The sequence below is a fragment of the Eumetopias jubatus genome, unplaced genomic scaffold (genome assembly GCF_037043125.1).
Source record: "Eumetopias jubatus isolate StellerSeaLion01/CBP00866 unplaced genomic scaffold, mEumJub1_p1.0 scaffold_1, whole genome shotgun sequence".
Taxonomy (NCBI): domain Eukaryota; kingdom Metazoa; phylum Chordata; class Mammalia; order Carnivora; family Otariidae; genus Eumetopias; species Eumetopias jubatus.
The window spans coordinates 202,707,684-202,722,300 of NW_028274807.1; the positions used below are offsets into that span (position 1 = coordinate 202,707,684).

The following is a 14,617-nucleotide window of genomic DNA, read 5'->3' on the forward strand; positions in this document are numbered from 1 at the left end:
TGAGGACCACCCACATTAGGGAGAAAAATCTGCTTTACTCAGTCTACTAATCGTTACTCTCATCCAGAAACATCCTCACAGACACGCTCAGAACAACGTGTGACCAAATGCATGGGCACCTCTGGCCCAGGCAAGCCGACACACTAAATCCACCAACCACCCCAGGACCAGAGGTGGGGACAAAAATTGAAGAGAACATTTGAGAGAACAGAACACTTAAGACAGAAAAGAAGAGATACTCTTAGCAAGAGAGCCAGAGAGACCCAAGCAGCATCTGTGATGCCAGAATGAAGTTCAGACCTTGCTCCCTAAACCCAGGATTCCGGCTCGGAGATGGGGCACCTGGTACAGTGTCTTCATGCTGATTACAGTGCAGTGCCCCCCACATCCCAGAGCACCCTCTGTCCTCAGGGTTGAGGGGACAGGGGACACATTGCGTACCACCAGGGAACACCTTGGGTCTGGGAGTCCTGAAGGAAGAGAATGCAGCTCTCCACCCCAAGCCAAGCGCGTGTGCTATCGGGCACCTGGAATGTTGATGCGGGAAGCAGGCGTAGGTCACACCGGAGCTGCCCTCGACAGTACAGCACTCCACTATCCCAGACCCTGCCCATGTCACAGGCAGGAAGGATCTGATGCCTTCCCTCGGTCCCCTGACAGTCTCGGCCTCTGACTGGACCTACAGAGCCTGAGCCGGGAAACCCAGTCTGGCCCCAGTGCGGGTGCCCCCAGCAGAAATGGGTCTGCTAGCGACGAACACAAGAGACCCTCTAACTCCACGTTGAGTCAAGGTCACCCCTCCGCCCTCTCCCGACCCACACGGCCCTTGGCGACGGCCTGTCTATTTCTGCTGCTTCCTGGCTTCTTCCTTGCCCACTGGCTTCCTTTAGGACGTGCCCACTCTTCCTTTCTCACATTCTTGATCCCCGGCTTTTTCCTTAGATCCAGCTGACTCATTCGGCTTACCCGTAACTGCTGAATGCGACAAGAAACATCGGCATGACTCAACGGCTCAGAAATGCAGGCATCGAAGCCTGTAATCCCCGTCTGTGCTGTGGGTGCATCCTGCTACAGACGGGGTCCTCTCTCCCCTAATCCGAGTCCCCAGCTGCTCTCCTGGGGCCACCCGCAACCAGAAAGTCTCTGAAAACCCAGCCTTTGCCATCACACAGCCCCGGGACTAGCTCCCAGGGGCAGAGCCAGCTTCCTTCCTCTGGCCCACGTTCCCTCCGAGCGAAGATAATCTAACACAGGGGCAGAAGCAAACTGCACTCCCAGGAATCTGTCTGTTCCTCTGCAAAAGGAGGCTGATAATAATGCTGAACTCCCTGGAGCGTCCCAGGATTTAGTGAGCTCCCGTGGGTGGAGGGCTCAGTGTGTGGTCAGCCGACAGGCAGCTGGGAAGCGCACCTACAAACCACTGATAAATATTGTGATGACTGGTTTAAGGAAGCAGGGTGGCTGAAAGTTAAAGGAAGACCTCCCTAGTGCCAGTGCCACTATTTCACAATCTGTGAGCATTTTCAAACGCTGGGGGACAAAGTAGTATTCAAAGTCAAAAAAAAAAAAAAAAAAGGTAAACACGATCTTGGGGGCAGTATTTAGACTTCATAAGAAAAACAAAATAGAAGGGCACCCGGGTAGCTCAGTTGGTTAAGGGTCTGCCTTCGGCTCAGGTCATGATCCCAGGGTCTTGGGATCGAGTCCTGCATCGGGCTCCCTGCTCCGCGGGAAGCCTGCTTCTCCCCTCCACTCATGCTTGCTCTCGCTCTCTCTCAAATGAATAAATGAAACCTTTAAAAAAAAAAAAAGCTGATAAGATCCCCCCCACCTCAGAACCTACTGGACAATGTGCTGTCAGTTATCAAATACCGATTTATTCAAGAACCTCTGTTCCACAATGCTGGGCTTAATGCTAATTGTTCCCTTTACCTGAAGTAATGAAATGGTACTTTTTTAGAGTTCTAGATGCAGGCTTGTCGGTAACTCAGACAGACTTTCGCCTGACTGGGTCTAAAGGGGTGAGACTTCACTATGAAATCCGTTCATGATCCTTAACAGCTGCCAGTGTGTGGTTTCTGGAAGGTGGGATGGGCAACAGCATCTATTCCTCATCTCAGGATGTGTTTTCCTGGAGGCATGACGGGCTCGTCACAGCGCACCCCCCACCCTGGAGCGGGAGCACCAGCAACAACACTGAAAGTCACCTGCTCTGGCCGTGACTTGCACATCCCAGCACGGTCCCCTGCGTGGACCCCTCCGGCCCCCCCCGTGGCCACTCTCTGAGCTCGGGCCTGTATTGGCACAATTTCCATCAGCCCCGACCTGCCTGTGCCCCCCCCATCCCATGCCTAGGCCCTGGCCCTCGTGTTCTGTGGGCTTCAGGGCAGGAGGGCACATGGACTCTCCTATCTGATCCATCATCCCCAGCTCATGCAGACAAAAAAAAAAAAAAATCACCACAACCATGAACACGGACATGGCGACCAGGTTTTACCTGGACTCCAGGGTGGGAGTTGTTCCGTCTTCGCCAAATGAAAAAAAAATCTGACGTTTCAGACCCAAAACTGCCTCAAGCAAGGACACGGGGCCTCTCCCTCACGGTCTGTTCTGGAAGGTGCTGAGGAGGGCCCCCCTTGACCCACACCCCTTCTTCCTCCTCATTCCACCTCTCTCAGCCACAGCTGGGCACAAGCGTCTCCTCAGGCCACTTGACACGCAGCGTCAGACCCAGAGTGTGGCCAAATGCCAAGGTCGAGCCTGCCCTCTGCCCTGACCCTCCTCCCGCTCCACGCTGTGCCAACGGCTTCCTGAGGGCCCCAGCTGAAGGCACTGCCACTGGGGTGGGCAGGAGCAGCCAGGGAAGGGAGACCCCCCCCCCCACAGCACACATCTCCATGGCAACCACACACACTGGCCGCCCAAGGAGCCGCGGAGAAAGGAGGGACTTTAACAAACCACACAAACGCCCCCACGCCACACCCTGCATGCGTCCTTCTGGGAGAGCACCAAGGAGACCATTCGGCAGAGGGAAAAAGGATGCAGGGGAACAAAGACATTTAGGCAGGGGAGCGGGCTCTGTGTTAACCACCAGCAAGCCCCACCGGAGCCACAGGCCATAAAACCGTGGCACAAAGCAGTCGATTCCTCTGTGACCGCTCAGACCCGCAGTCTGGAGGCTGCGGAGGTAAGGATGAGTTTGTGGCAGGTTTCATCAGAAAGGACAGAACATCATTTATACGCTATGATCCCAGCTCTAAAAACTGCGTGTACATTTGGACAAAACCTGGAAGGGAAAACGTACACGTAAAAACACCTGTGCTGGAATCACATACTAGGACCCTGCCCCTACACTACCCTCTGTGGTCTGTCCTGTTGTTCTAACAACTCAACAGAATGTTGTTGCTTCTTGTCAGGGGGCAGGGAAACGCACAGGGCCCTGGAGAACGTGCACCATCCACTGAGGCAGGGGTTTGTCTGAGGAGCGGAACACCTTGCGGTCCTGCCAGGACACAGGGTGTGGGAGGCTGCAGGGAAGCCTCCGGGAGAGCGTCTCCCACCAGCCCCCGCGGCTCCCCTGGGAGCTGTCCCAGGCCAGACGGTCTCTCATCGGGTGAGGTGGGCTCTCTGCCCGCCCCCAGCATAGCACCGAGCCTCAGCACTGGCTGCTGGCATCCCGTGACTCCTACCGCAGTCTTCTAGACCTTTTTGTTAAGTGTCCTCCTTTTCGGTGTGTGGGACAAGGACCCAGGGGAGCTGGGTGCCCCTTTGGTATGTCCTAGACAGGACCCCGACATTCTGTTTCCATAAAGCAACAGTAACATCCGAGGAATGGGTGCGTACGTACAGAAATCTGTTTCTATGGTGGTATAAGCTGGATCATTTTCATAATGAAACAGGAAAACAGAAAACACACACACCTATACGCTCACTAACAGATACACTCACCGACCAGGAAAATGGGGCTATGCAAAGCTAATTAGATCCAGGAGCCTTGGATTCTGGTGCTGGCCCCATTGCTAGGTCTTATCTTAAGAAATTCTCTTCCCCTCTCTGGGTCCCCATTTTTTTCCTTCTGACAACAAAGGAGGGAACGGGCCCAGCCCCAGAAGTGCTGTCTGCACGGCGCCTGTGTTCACAGAGACACACTTGAGGACCTGCCAGGCCAGGACATGGAGGGCCCAGGTGCCTTCTTCTGCTGAAGGGAGTTACAGGGCAGCAAGAAGTCAACGGAACAAAGGCACATTACTTCGAGTGCCCAACAGAAGCTGCTCAGACACCTGCCTGCGTCTCCAACTGCTCCCCACAAGCGCAGAGGAAGCTGTGTGTTTACCCACAACAGGAGTGGTGCAGGCCCCTTGGGGAACAGGAATGTGCAGCACGCACTTTCGAATGGAGTCTCTGTCCTCATTCCTACAGCAGCTTTTGTTCTAGGGCCTGGCCTGCCGGCAGCCACGCCCCAGAGAGCGTGGTTCACAGTCTACGTGACAGCATCGGGGCCTGCCGAATTCAAGACAAAGCCATTTCTTCCTGCTAGGAGAACAGGGAAGGCTTCCTGGAAGAGGAAGCCTTTGAGCTGGGCCCTAATGGCTGGACAGAACTTAAATGTATGAAGTGAGTGGGGAGAGCAGATTCTAGGGGGCAGTGTGATCAGAGATATAGAGGTGGAAAAGAGAGTTGTTTGTGACAAATTATAGGAAGCATTACGACAAAAAGCAGAACACAAGGGCTTAGATGCTAGACCAAGAAACCCCCAACCAGCTGTGTTTTCCTTAAGTGTCTGTGTTTGTCATCCTTTGAAGATAAATTCAACCCATTATGGAACTGATAGTTAGTCAGGCGCCGACGGACTCACTGGTACTCCCCCTACCCCTGAAAAACTTTCTTAGTTCAAGTGGCAATTGCTCGCGATGAAAACCAGCTTCTACATAATATTTTCTTTTTCCCTGGAAAACAGCAGATATTGAGAAAGAGTTGCAGGAGCCAAAAAGGAAAGATAATTTTCCAGAAAGAGGAAGGATCACAACTCTTGCCCAGTTAAGACTCAGACAACATGGTGAAAGATTTAATGTCACTCATCAAGCTAAGGCGGGAACCAGTAACACGTTACCACGGGGACAGTGCAAAGAACCCCAGCTATGAAGGCGCTGGAAGTGCTGAAGTAAGTTCACTTTTAGTTGAAGCAAAAGCAGTCTCCCCAGGGCCACAATCAGCTGTGTCTCCAGTAGGCACAGTGTGCACTGTTAGGGACGAGCATCGCGTATGCTCTGCTCTCACGACGGTACAACCCACGCAGATGGCATGGCTCAGAGTCAAGGAGAAGCCAGGGACCCAAAGAAACCGACCCCCAGACAACGCCGACATGTCCGCTGAGGATGCTCAGCAGACTTCTGACCCATTTCAAAGGCTTTTACAATTTTCCCTACAAAGGTGAATACCGATCGGCACACCAACCGTCAATTCTCGGGCACGCGTTTATGGGAAATCGCAGTAAGGACCGAAGGAGGAGGTTTTGAACCCGGGCATAGGCCTCGCAGTCACCGCTGGGCAGGCTGGGGGGCAGCTCCATGCCCACCTCGTTATCTTTACCCTGGGAATCAGGAGGCTCCCGGCTGTGCCACAAAACAGCGGAAAGCAAATCTCTCCCCGCTCCTTTCTCCAGAGGCGTCTACACTGAAGGGCTTGGCACTGAGCCGGGAGCTCAGGCCTGACCACACCCTGGAGTCACTTGAGGAGATAATGAACAGTACTCTTGCCCACTCTAGAAATTCCACCCCTAGAGCTTCCGATTCTGCTGGTCGGGGTGGGACTGGGGCATCGCGGGCTCTTATAATAATCTCCGAGGGGATTCTAATGAACGGCCAGGATCGAGAACCATGGGGCCAGATAACAAGACCCCCTTGTCCCTGATGACACTCTGGCTTTGTTGTAATGTTTCCTTTGAATCGATAGCTGCGGCCTCAATCTAGAAATCAGCAGGACATTCTCCTAAAAAAGCTCCTCGAAATTAATCTTTAGGAGAGACCATAAAAGACAAGCTCAATTCCCGACTCGGTCAGACTCGGCAAACATCCGGCTACGTGTTAGAATCTTCCACGGTGGTTGCCGTCAATTCAACGAGCAGTTTGCAGGGCTGAGCACAGGCTGAGCTCAGGCTCCTAATTTGCTGCTTTAGTTACTGCGTGTGTACGGGATAGAGATGCCCATCGGGGGTGCTCACAGGCCCGGACAGCTCTGTGGTGTGCACACACGGGCATTCATGCACGCACTCACACTTCACACGCACAGAGCAGCCTCCAAATCAGAGCGGGGTCACAGAGTGATCACAGGGCCCCCGTTAGTAACGCCGGGTTGGCTGGTCCCACGGTGGGGGAGGTAACTGACAAGAGGACAGATGGTGGTGAATCCCAATGCTCTCCCCCCCACAACCCTTCTGAGACCTCGGATATGCATTAACAAACCTGATGTTGTTACAGTTTGCTTTGAACCCACTCAACTCATTACCAAGGTCGGCCCCAGACAATCGCTGGTACTCTGGTCAGTCCCCTTCCTCTGACGGGCCTTGTGCTGCGACTCTAAAGGACACGGACCTGCCCTGCTGTGGGACCATGGGAGGCCTGGGTCAAGTGTCTCCAGGAAGAATGCTCTTCCCTGTCCTCCCTTTCTCGGTCCCCAAGTTCCTCGACGCCCCCCCATGCTCCGAGCCTCCACACACACTTACTGCAGGCCGCACAGGTGAAGCACGCGTCGTGGTAGAGATTCCCCATGGCCTGGCAGGCCTGGCCGGCCCCAAACACCCCTTTGCTGCATTTCACACAGGCTCCTGAAAGGCAAGAACACGGCAGTGAGTCATAAAAAAGCCAATGAACAAAGTGAGATGCCTATCCCTCCCCATAACCAGCCCATCACCAAATCCTGTGGATCATTCCTTTGAGATCTCTCTCTCTCTCTCTCGCTCCACCAGGCCGGCCTTCAGGGCCCCCCCCCCCCCCCCCCGCCACTGTCCTCCTCACCAGCATGATATTCAGAAAATCTCTGCCTTGTCAGCCTACTTCCCAGCCCAAAGCCTTTCAGAGACTCCCACCATTTATCAGACAACGTCCAAAAAACTGCCCTGTGATTCTAATATGCCAAGCACGCAGGTCAGGCAATTTCAACACTGTTTCCTTCAATTCTCAATGGGAACCAACTGGCTTGACTATTCTCACTTTTTGCAAAAGTATCAGGCCCCCAGCCCCAGGTATGTCAGACCGCAAAGACAGTGCTCTTCCCTGCCCCTCCCCTCCACACAAGCCCTGGTGCCCGGCTCTAGGCTTTTGCTCACGGGCTCCCCAGCCGGGCACCCTACACCCACCTTTTGTCCCTTCAAGTCCCCAGGACTCCCTCCCACTCCACCCTCCAGCTCTGAAGACAACGTGATGGAACAGGCTCTAACCTTTAGCTTCCCACCACCCGCTTCCCACGTGGCATGAGTTAACCTGGTAACTTCTCTGAGCATCAGTTCTCAATTCGGAAAAAGAGTTTCATTCCACCTGCCCTGCATGTTCCCAGGAGGGGCTGTAAAGGGTGCTCAGCAAACCACCAACTTCCAGAATTGGTTACCTCTGCCCCAAACTGCCGATCGGAGGGCCCGCTCTTGAACTAGAACGCCACAATCTGCTGGCTATGTGACTAGGGCAGATCATCGAACTCCCTGCTGTCCAGCGTTTCATCTGTGAGATGGGATGATGGCAGCCCCTCGCGGGGTTCCCGGGAGAGAACCCACCCCGAGCACTCGGTACAGCGCCCGTCACTCAGTAAGCGCTCAATGAGCAGGCACACACAGACATGGATGCAACGGTGCTGCTACATTTGGCTAGAAGGTGCTTCCACTGGGCTCCCAAAGAAGTTCGGGCCCTCCCAGGATCGGACCCTGTGAGTAAGCCGGAAGTCCCTCTGTCCAGACCAACCCAGAATCTCTGCGGCAGTGAACCAGGCTCTGGGCCAGTCCATAGAAAGGAGGGCCTTGGGGCCTCCCTTCCAAAGAACTCCTCCATTAGCCTTAAATGAAAAACATCACTATTATAGAAATGATGCATGAGATTAAAAAAAAAAAATTCAGGGAGTAAATATACCAAAATATAGAGTGGTTTCTTGAGGTTATAAAATTATGGTTGGTTTTACTTCTTTGCATTTTCTCTTATTAAAAAAAAAATTCTTACAAGAGCAGGTGTTACTTTATAGCTGAAAAAAGAGTCTAGTGTCAAAAAAGCGTCTGAATATGCTTAAATATATTGTATAACGTTAAGATTTTTGAACACACACACCCTAGCTTCCCCCCAGTGTCCAGCGGGTAACCAGCTTGCGTTCTTGGTCAGAGGGGGCTCAGGCACCCTCTTCTAACTCTGGTTCCCATGGGTCAGGCTGTTCTCAGGCTGCAAATCCCCAGCCTTCTGCCTACAGGGTAGGAAGCCCTGTGTTTCAGAGTTCTATCGATTCAAGGTGATGGACTGAATCACCCTCAAGGAGGTCCAAGCTAACACCTGGTTTGTGAAATGCACCCACACTGACCACACCAGCCTCGCAGAGAGCACACAAAGCCAAGGGCCCTAAATTTGCTTCACCAACACTCCCTGGGAAAGTAGGTGAGGCCATCTGTAGGAAGAGTAGGGTGTCAGCCAGGAAACCTAGCTGTCTTAGGAATTCATTTATGGAAAGCTCTAGAGAACAGAAGTAGTAGTTATTGCAGTTCTTCTGATTCAGCATTTTATTATGAAATGTTCAAACAAGAAGAGAGGTTGAAAGAATCATATAGGACAAACACCCATATTCCCCCCACCCCCATTCTACAATCATGAACATTCTGCTGTCAATCAATCCAACAATCCATCTTAGTTTTGAAGCATTTTAAAGCAAGGCAGGCGCAAACAGCAGTCCACCTCATCCCTAAGCATGTCAGCCTGTAAATCACTAAGAGTTCATGATTTGCTTATAGTTATTTTTTCCAAGATAAAAATCCATAAACAGTGAAATGCACAAACGATAAGTCTACCACCCAATGAGTTTTGACAGATGACCTATGTAATGCAAACCCCAAGCAAGATACGGAATATTTCCAGCACCCTAGAAAATTCCCCAGGGCCCTTCCCTTCTATCTTCAGCACATGTGATAATGAAGAAAAATGCTCTCTCCCAAAATATCAACTCCCAGGAACTGGCAAGGTATTAATCATACCATTCTGAGATCCACTTCCAGACCACCCATCCCAAGCCCCCTGACTGACCTGACTCCAGATCCTACAACAAGCAACAAAGACTGCTTTCTTCAGGCAGCAACCGGAGTACAAAGGAGACCATCCCTAGACTGGATGGGACATCAAAGCAACACGGCTCTAATTCTGCTCACGAACCATCCCCGAGGCACATCACCCTTTCCCTGTCAATCACGGTGGCCTCTTGGCTTAACCCACTGTCGCGATGTTAGCCGCAGACAGCGGAGGAGCCGGGAGACCCCTCGGTGTAGGCAGCCCTTCCTCCTGTCCACGGGGTGGGTGCGGGACGAGGGCCGGCCTTCAAGACGGGGCACCAAAGAGGAAAGGCAAGATTCATCTCCTGGGTCCCTGGGATGCTGCCGACTCGCGAAGAGGATGCGGGCTCCTCTTGTTTGGGTCCGGGGAATAAAGTCAGACCCCTCTGCCGTTCCCCGCTCGGAAAGCACCACCAAGTGGCCAAGGACAAGTGCACAGGCCTCTTGGGGCTTCCTGCGACTTTCCCGCCACACGCACGCCAGGCCTTCCTTGCGGCCTGCCCAGCAACGCTCTCCTCTGGTTTCCTCTCCACCTGAGGGCTCTGACACCACCCCCCCCCCGCCCCCCCCCCCCCCCCCGCCTGACTCGGACTCCTGCAGCCCACGTCCTCCGACCGCCCAGCAGGGGAAAAAGTGAGGAAGGAAGCTGCTTGTGCTCCCAGCCCTCAGTCACGGAGCGAGGAAGGGCCCATGAGAAGCCAAGTAAGTGGAAAAGTATTTCATCCTTGGGCCTTGTGGTACATGGATAGAAAAGTACTTCACGGGCAGGAAATATGTCTAGTCTTCCTTTGGAAAAAAGAGAAAAAGGAAATTTAATATTCTAAGGAATAATGCACCAACCCGACCCCGCGCTGGGAGTTTCCATCCAGCAAAGGATCTGCTGTCGCCCCGTTCTCAGACCCAAGTTCTCGAAAGGCACTGTAACTTGCCAAAGGGCACACAGCTGGTAAGTCTGCGAGATGGAATTCGAGCCCAGGTTCTAACACAAAGGTTCCGTTATCCCTGTCGGGCCGGCAACTGTGGCGGTTCCTGCCACACTCAGAGGGTGTCCTTCCTCCTCACGTTCAACACACCACCTGCTCGGGGATTCGGACCCAAGCCCAGCCCTGCCCCAGAGCTCCCACTGACCGCCCCGGCCCACCCCCCATTCTGCCCTATCCCTGGCACACAGATTGTGTTCCCACCTGGGACCCCAACCACGGCCCCTCCTGCCCTCCTGGAGGGACACCCACCCCACAGAGGCTTCTCTGTCACTCGCTGAGAACCAGGCTCCGTCTAGTTGCTGGCCATGGGACGGGGAGCAAGGTGACTGCCCTTGGGGAATGGTCAGCCAAGGACGCGGGAAACTGGAATCTGCCACCTCTGATAGGAGAGCTGACTGATCTCACCTGTGGTCCTACACTGAGTTCACTAAGTGCCCAGGGCTGGGGATGGACTCCGGCTTATGAAATAAGAAGAAACATATACATTGGCCTCTGTCCCCAGTTCCTTTCAATATTTGGTCTTTGACCCCAGTTCCTGACACGATCCCTTGGAATTTCCTGGTGACAGGAGTGTCCTGGATGGGGGCTGGTCACTAGGAAGACCAAGCCATGATTCGAAGCTTGGAACTTTCGCCCCCACCCCCATCCTTCAGAGAGGAGAGAGGGGCTGGAAAAGAAGTTAATGATCCATCATGCCTACATGCAGCTGCCATAAGAAACCCCAAAGCATGGGGTTCAGAGAGCTTCTGGGTTGGTACATGCACCCACATGCCGGGAGGGTGACACCCCCCCAACTCCACAGGGCAGAAGCTCCTGTGCTCGGGACCCTCCCAGACCTCGCCCTATGCAGCCCTTCATCCAGCTGTTCTTCTTTATCCTTTAGCACATGCTTTATTGTAAAATAAGCTGGTAGACGTGTCCCTGAGTTCCATGAGCTGTCCTAACGAACGATGGAGCACAAGGAGGGGACCGCTGGGGACTCTGACTTATAGGCGGCCGGTCAGAAGCACAGGTGACCACCTGGACTTGTGATGGCAGCCGATGTGAAGGCAGTCTTGTGGACTGAGCCCTTGGTCTACGGGGGCTGTCCTACCCACAGGTAGAGAGTGTCAGAACTGAATGGGATCTTGGGACAGCCCGCTGGTGTCGGAGAGGTGGTGGGTGTGGGAAAGCCCCCACATCTGGTGTTGGCCCACTGTGAGTGCGAGCAGTAGTGGGTACAGAGAAGAGACAGAAGTGGGTCCTTGCAAGGCAGGGCTCAGCAAGGAGAAAAGGTTACTCGACCCCTCTGCTTTCACGTGGCCCCTTAGCTATAGGATTTTTTTTTTAAAGATTTTATTTATTTATTTGACAGAGAGAGACATAGCAAGAGAAGGAACACAAGCAGGGGGAGTGGGAGAGGGAGAAGCAGGCTTCCTGCCGAGCAGGGAGCCCGATGCGGGGCTCGATCCCAGGACCCTGGGATCATGACCTGAGCCGAAGGCAGACGCTTAATGACTGAGCCACCCAGGCGCCCCCAGCTATAGGATTTTAGAGAAATGTCTAACAGAGGAAAAGGAAGAAAAATGTCATCACATGTTACTCTAATCATCTGAGCTCATAAACCAGGAAGAACATGAGGGAAAGAAGGAATTACATGTTTAGAAGAGAGGGGTATGCATTTCTCCCCCTTGCAGTTAAGACCTACTGCCTGAAATCCATTCTCCAAACCGTAGCCAGCATGACTCTTGGGAAACAGCTTTAAGGAGACAGAAGTTACATATAATAAATGTCACACATTTAAACTGCACAATTTGGGGACACCTGGGTGGCTCAGTCGATTAAGCGTCTGCCTTCGGCTCAGGTCATGATCCCAGGGTCCTGGGATGGAGTCGCACATCGGGCTCCCTGCTCAGCAGGGAGCCTGCTTCTCCGTCTGCCCCTGCTTTGTGCGCGCTCTCTCTCCCTCTGACAAATAAAATCTTTTTTAAAAAAAGTTAAAAAAATAGAGTACAATTTGATAAGCTTTGACAGATACAGACACCAGTGAAATCATTGCCATAATCAAGACAGTGAACACACCCACCATCCCCAAAGACTCCCCACCATCCCCCAAAATTCCCCACCATCCCCCAAAATTCCCCACCTCCTCATGCCTTTTGCACCCCCCTCCTGCCTCCCTTCCCCAGGCAACCACTGATCTGCTTTCTGGGATCACTGATTGGTTTGTATTTTCTAGAGGTTATATAAATATGTACTCTCTTTTGTCCGGCTTCTTTCACTTAGCACAATTATCTTGAGGACTTCCGTGTTGCTGCACATACGAAGCATTCATTCCTTTTCATGGCCAAGGAGTGTCCCATGTCTGCATATATCACAACGCGTTTATCCGCTGCCCTGCGGATGGACATCCGAGATGTTTCCAGTTTGGGGCCGTGATAAATATAGCTGCTTATGTACAAGTGTGTGCATAGAGACGCGTTTCCTCTTCTCGGGGAAAGACCTAGGGGTTGAATGGCTGGGTCTTGCAATAAGCGTACATTAAACTTTTTAAGAAGATGCCTAACTGTTTTCCAGAGAAATTCTAACATCGTACAGCCCCACCAGCAGTTTATCGGACTTCTAGTTTCTCCGCATCCTTGCCAACGCTTGGAATGACAGTCTGTTTAATTTTATGCATTCTACTAGGTCCATAGTGACATCTCCCTGTGATTTTAATTTTTTTTTTCTAGTGACGAACGATGTTGTGCCTGAGCAACTTCGCATATGTTGATTTACCATCCTGTATCTTCTCTAGTGAAGGGTCTGTTCCAATCTTTTGCCTGTTTTTTTCTTTTGGTTGAGCTATGAGAATTACTTTTTTTTTAAGATGTATTTATTTATTTTAAAGTGGGGGAGGGGCAGAGGGAGAGGAAGAGACAGAATCTCGAGCAGACTCCACACTGAGCGCGGAGCCCGACATGGGGTTCGATCCCATGACCTTGAGATCATGACCTGAGCTGAAATCAAGAGTTGGACACTCAACCACCGTGCCACCCAGGCACGCCGAGAATTACTTTCATAACGGGGACACAAGTCCTTTATCAGATACATGCTTTGTAAAGATTTTGCTAGTCCTATTAACTCCGGCTACTTCACCTCCCCGGACTGTCAGCTGCATTTGAACACACGAGTCCACCGGGCTCTGCCTCAAATTCCCTGTGTCACAGCCTGGATACTCTATCAAGGCAACGGCAAACCACATGGCTCGCCTCATTTGCTTCCTGTCTCAAGAATCACCATCCTTTGTTGCCTGATGTCCAGTGTTCCCGAACACCTTTGGTTCATACACTTGGTCTGGTTTTTGTTTGCTGGTGGTTTTTTTGGTCGTCTCAGGAAGGAGGTTAATCCAGGCCTGTGACTCTATCTTTAGAACGGTGGGACACAATTTATACCTGTTTCTTCCTTTAATAACAGTCCCACAGAACATTATCATCATTTTACAAGCAAAGAAACAGACATTCAAAGATTAAATAGAATGCCCAAAGTCGGTCTGAGTAGACACCGGGTCCTCTCCAGTCTACACACTGCATTTATCTATTTTTTTAAAAGATTTTATCTATTTGACAGAGAGAGCGAGAGAGCACAAGCAAGGGGAGCAGTAGAAGGAGAGGGAGAAGCAGACTTCCCGCGGAGCAGGATGCCCGATGCGGGGCTCGATCCCAGGACCCTGGGACCATGACCTGAGCCGAAGGCCGACGCTTAACAACTGAGCCACCCGGGGGCCCACATACAATGCATTTAGAAGAGGGACTAAGAGAGTAAAGAGGAAGAAAAGAGGTCCAAGGGCTCAAAACTTCATGTTTTCATATTTGGGGCACCGCAAATCCACAAATAAAGCTCACTGCGGGGAGCAGAACCCTTTCTTGGCTGCAGTTCTGAGGTAGAGACCAAAGCCACCCCTCCCCGACGAGAGCTGCGGCCTGGGGTCCTGGGATTCCTGCAAGGGCTTGGGGAACGGGGTGGGTGTTTGAAAGATCATTAATAATCAATAGATTGGGGTGGAGATTTTTTTTTTAACATGACATTTATCATTTTGGCTGATTTCCTTCTGGCACTTCTGTTAATAGAAATTACTTGTCAGAACCGTTTTTGGGTCACATTAAAATTGAGCAAAAGGTACAGATTTCCTGTATATCCCTGCCCCCTCATATGCACTGCCTCCCCCCACTATCAGCATCCCCCAGCAGAGGGCTGCATTTGTTCCAACTAATGAACCTACCTACACTGACACATCATTATCACCAGAGGCCGTAATTCACGTGAGCTGTTGAACATCCAACGGGTTCGGACAATTGTATAATGACACGTCACCATCATGGATCACACA

General features: G+C 52.1%; 1 protein-coding gene across 2 annotated transcripts in view; it reads right to left on the reverse strand.

The window, feature by feature from the left end:
- The window catches only part of LIMD1 (LIM domain containing 1), a 65,745-nt gene that overhangs the window by 28,657 nt on the left and 22,471 nt on the right, over positions 1 to 14,617 (reverse strand). For both annotated transcript variants that reach the window (XM_028087047.2, XM_028087046.2), the window contains exon 2: positions 6,722 to 6,823. In XM_028087047.2, the coding sequence (XP_027942848.2) occupies positions 6,722 to 6,823 (102 nt within the window). The remainder of the gene's footprint in view (positions 1 to 6,721; positions 6,824 to 14,617) is intronic.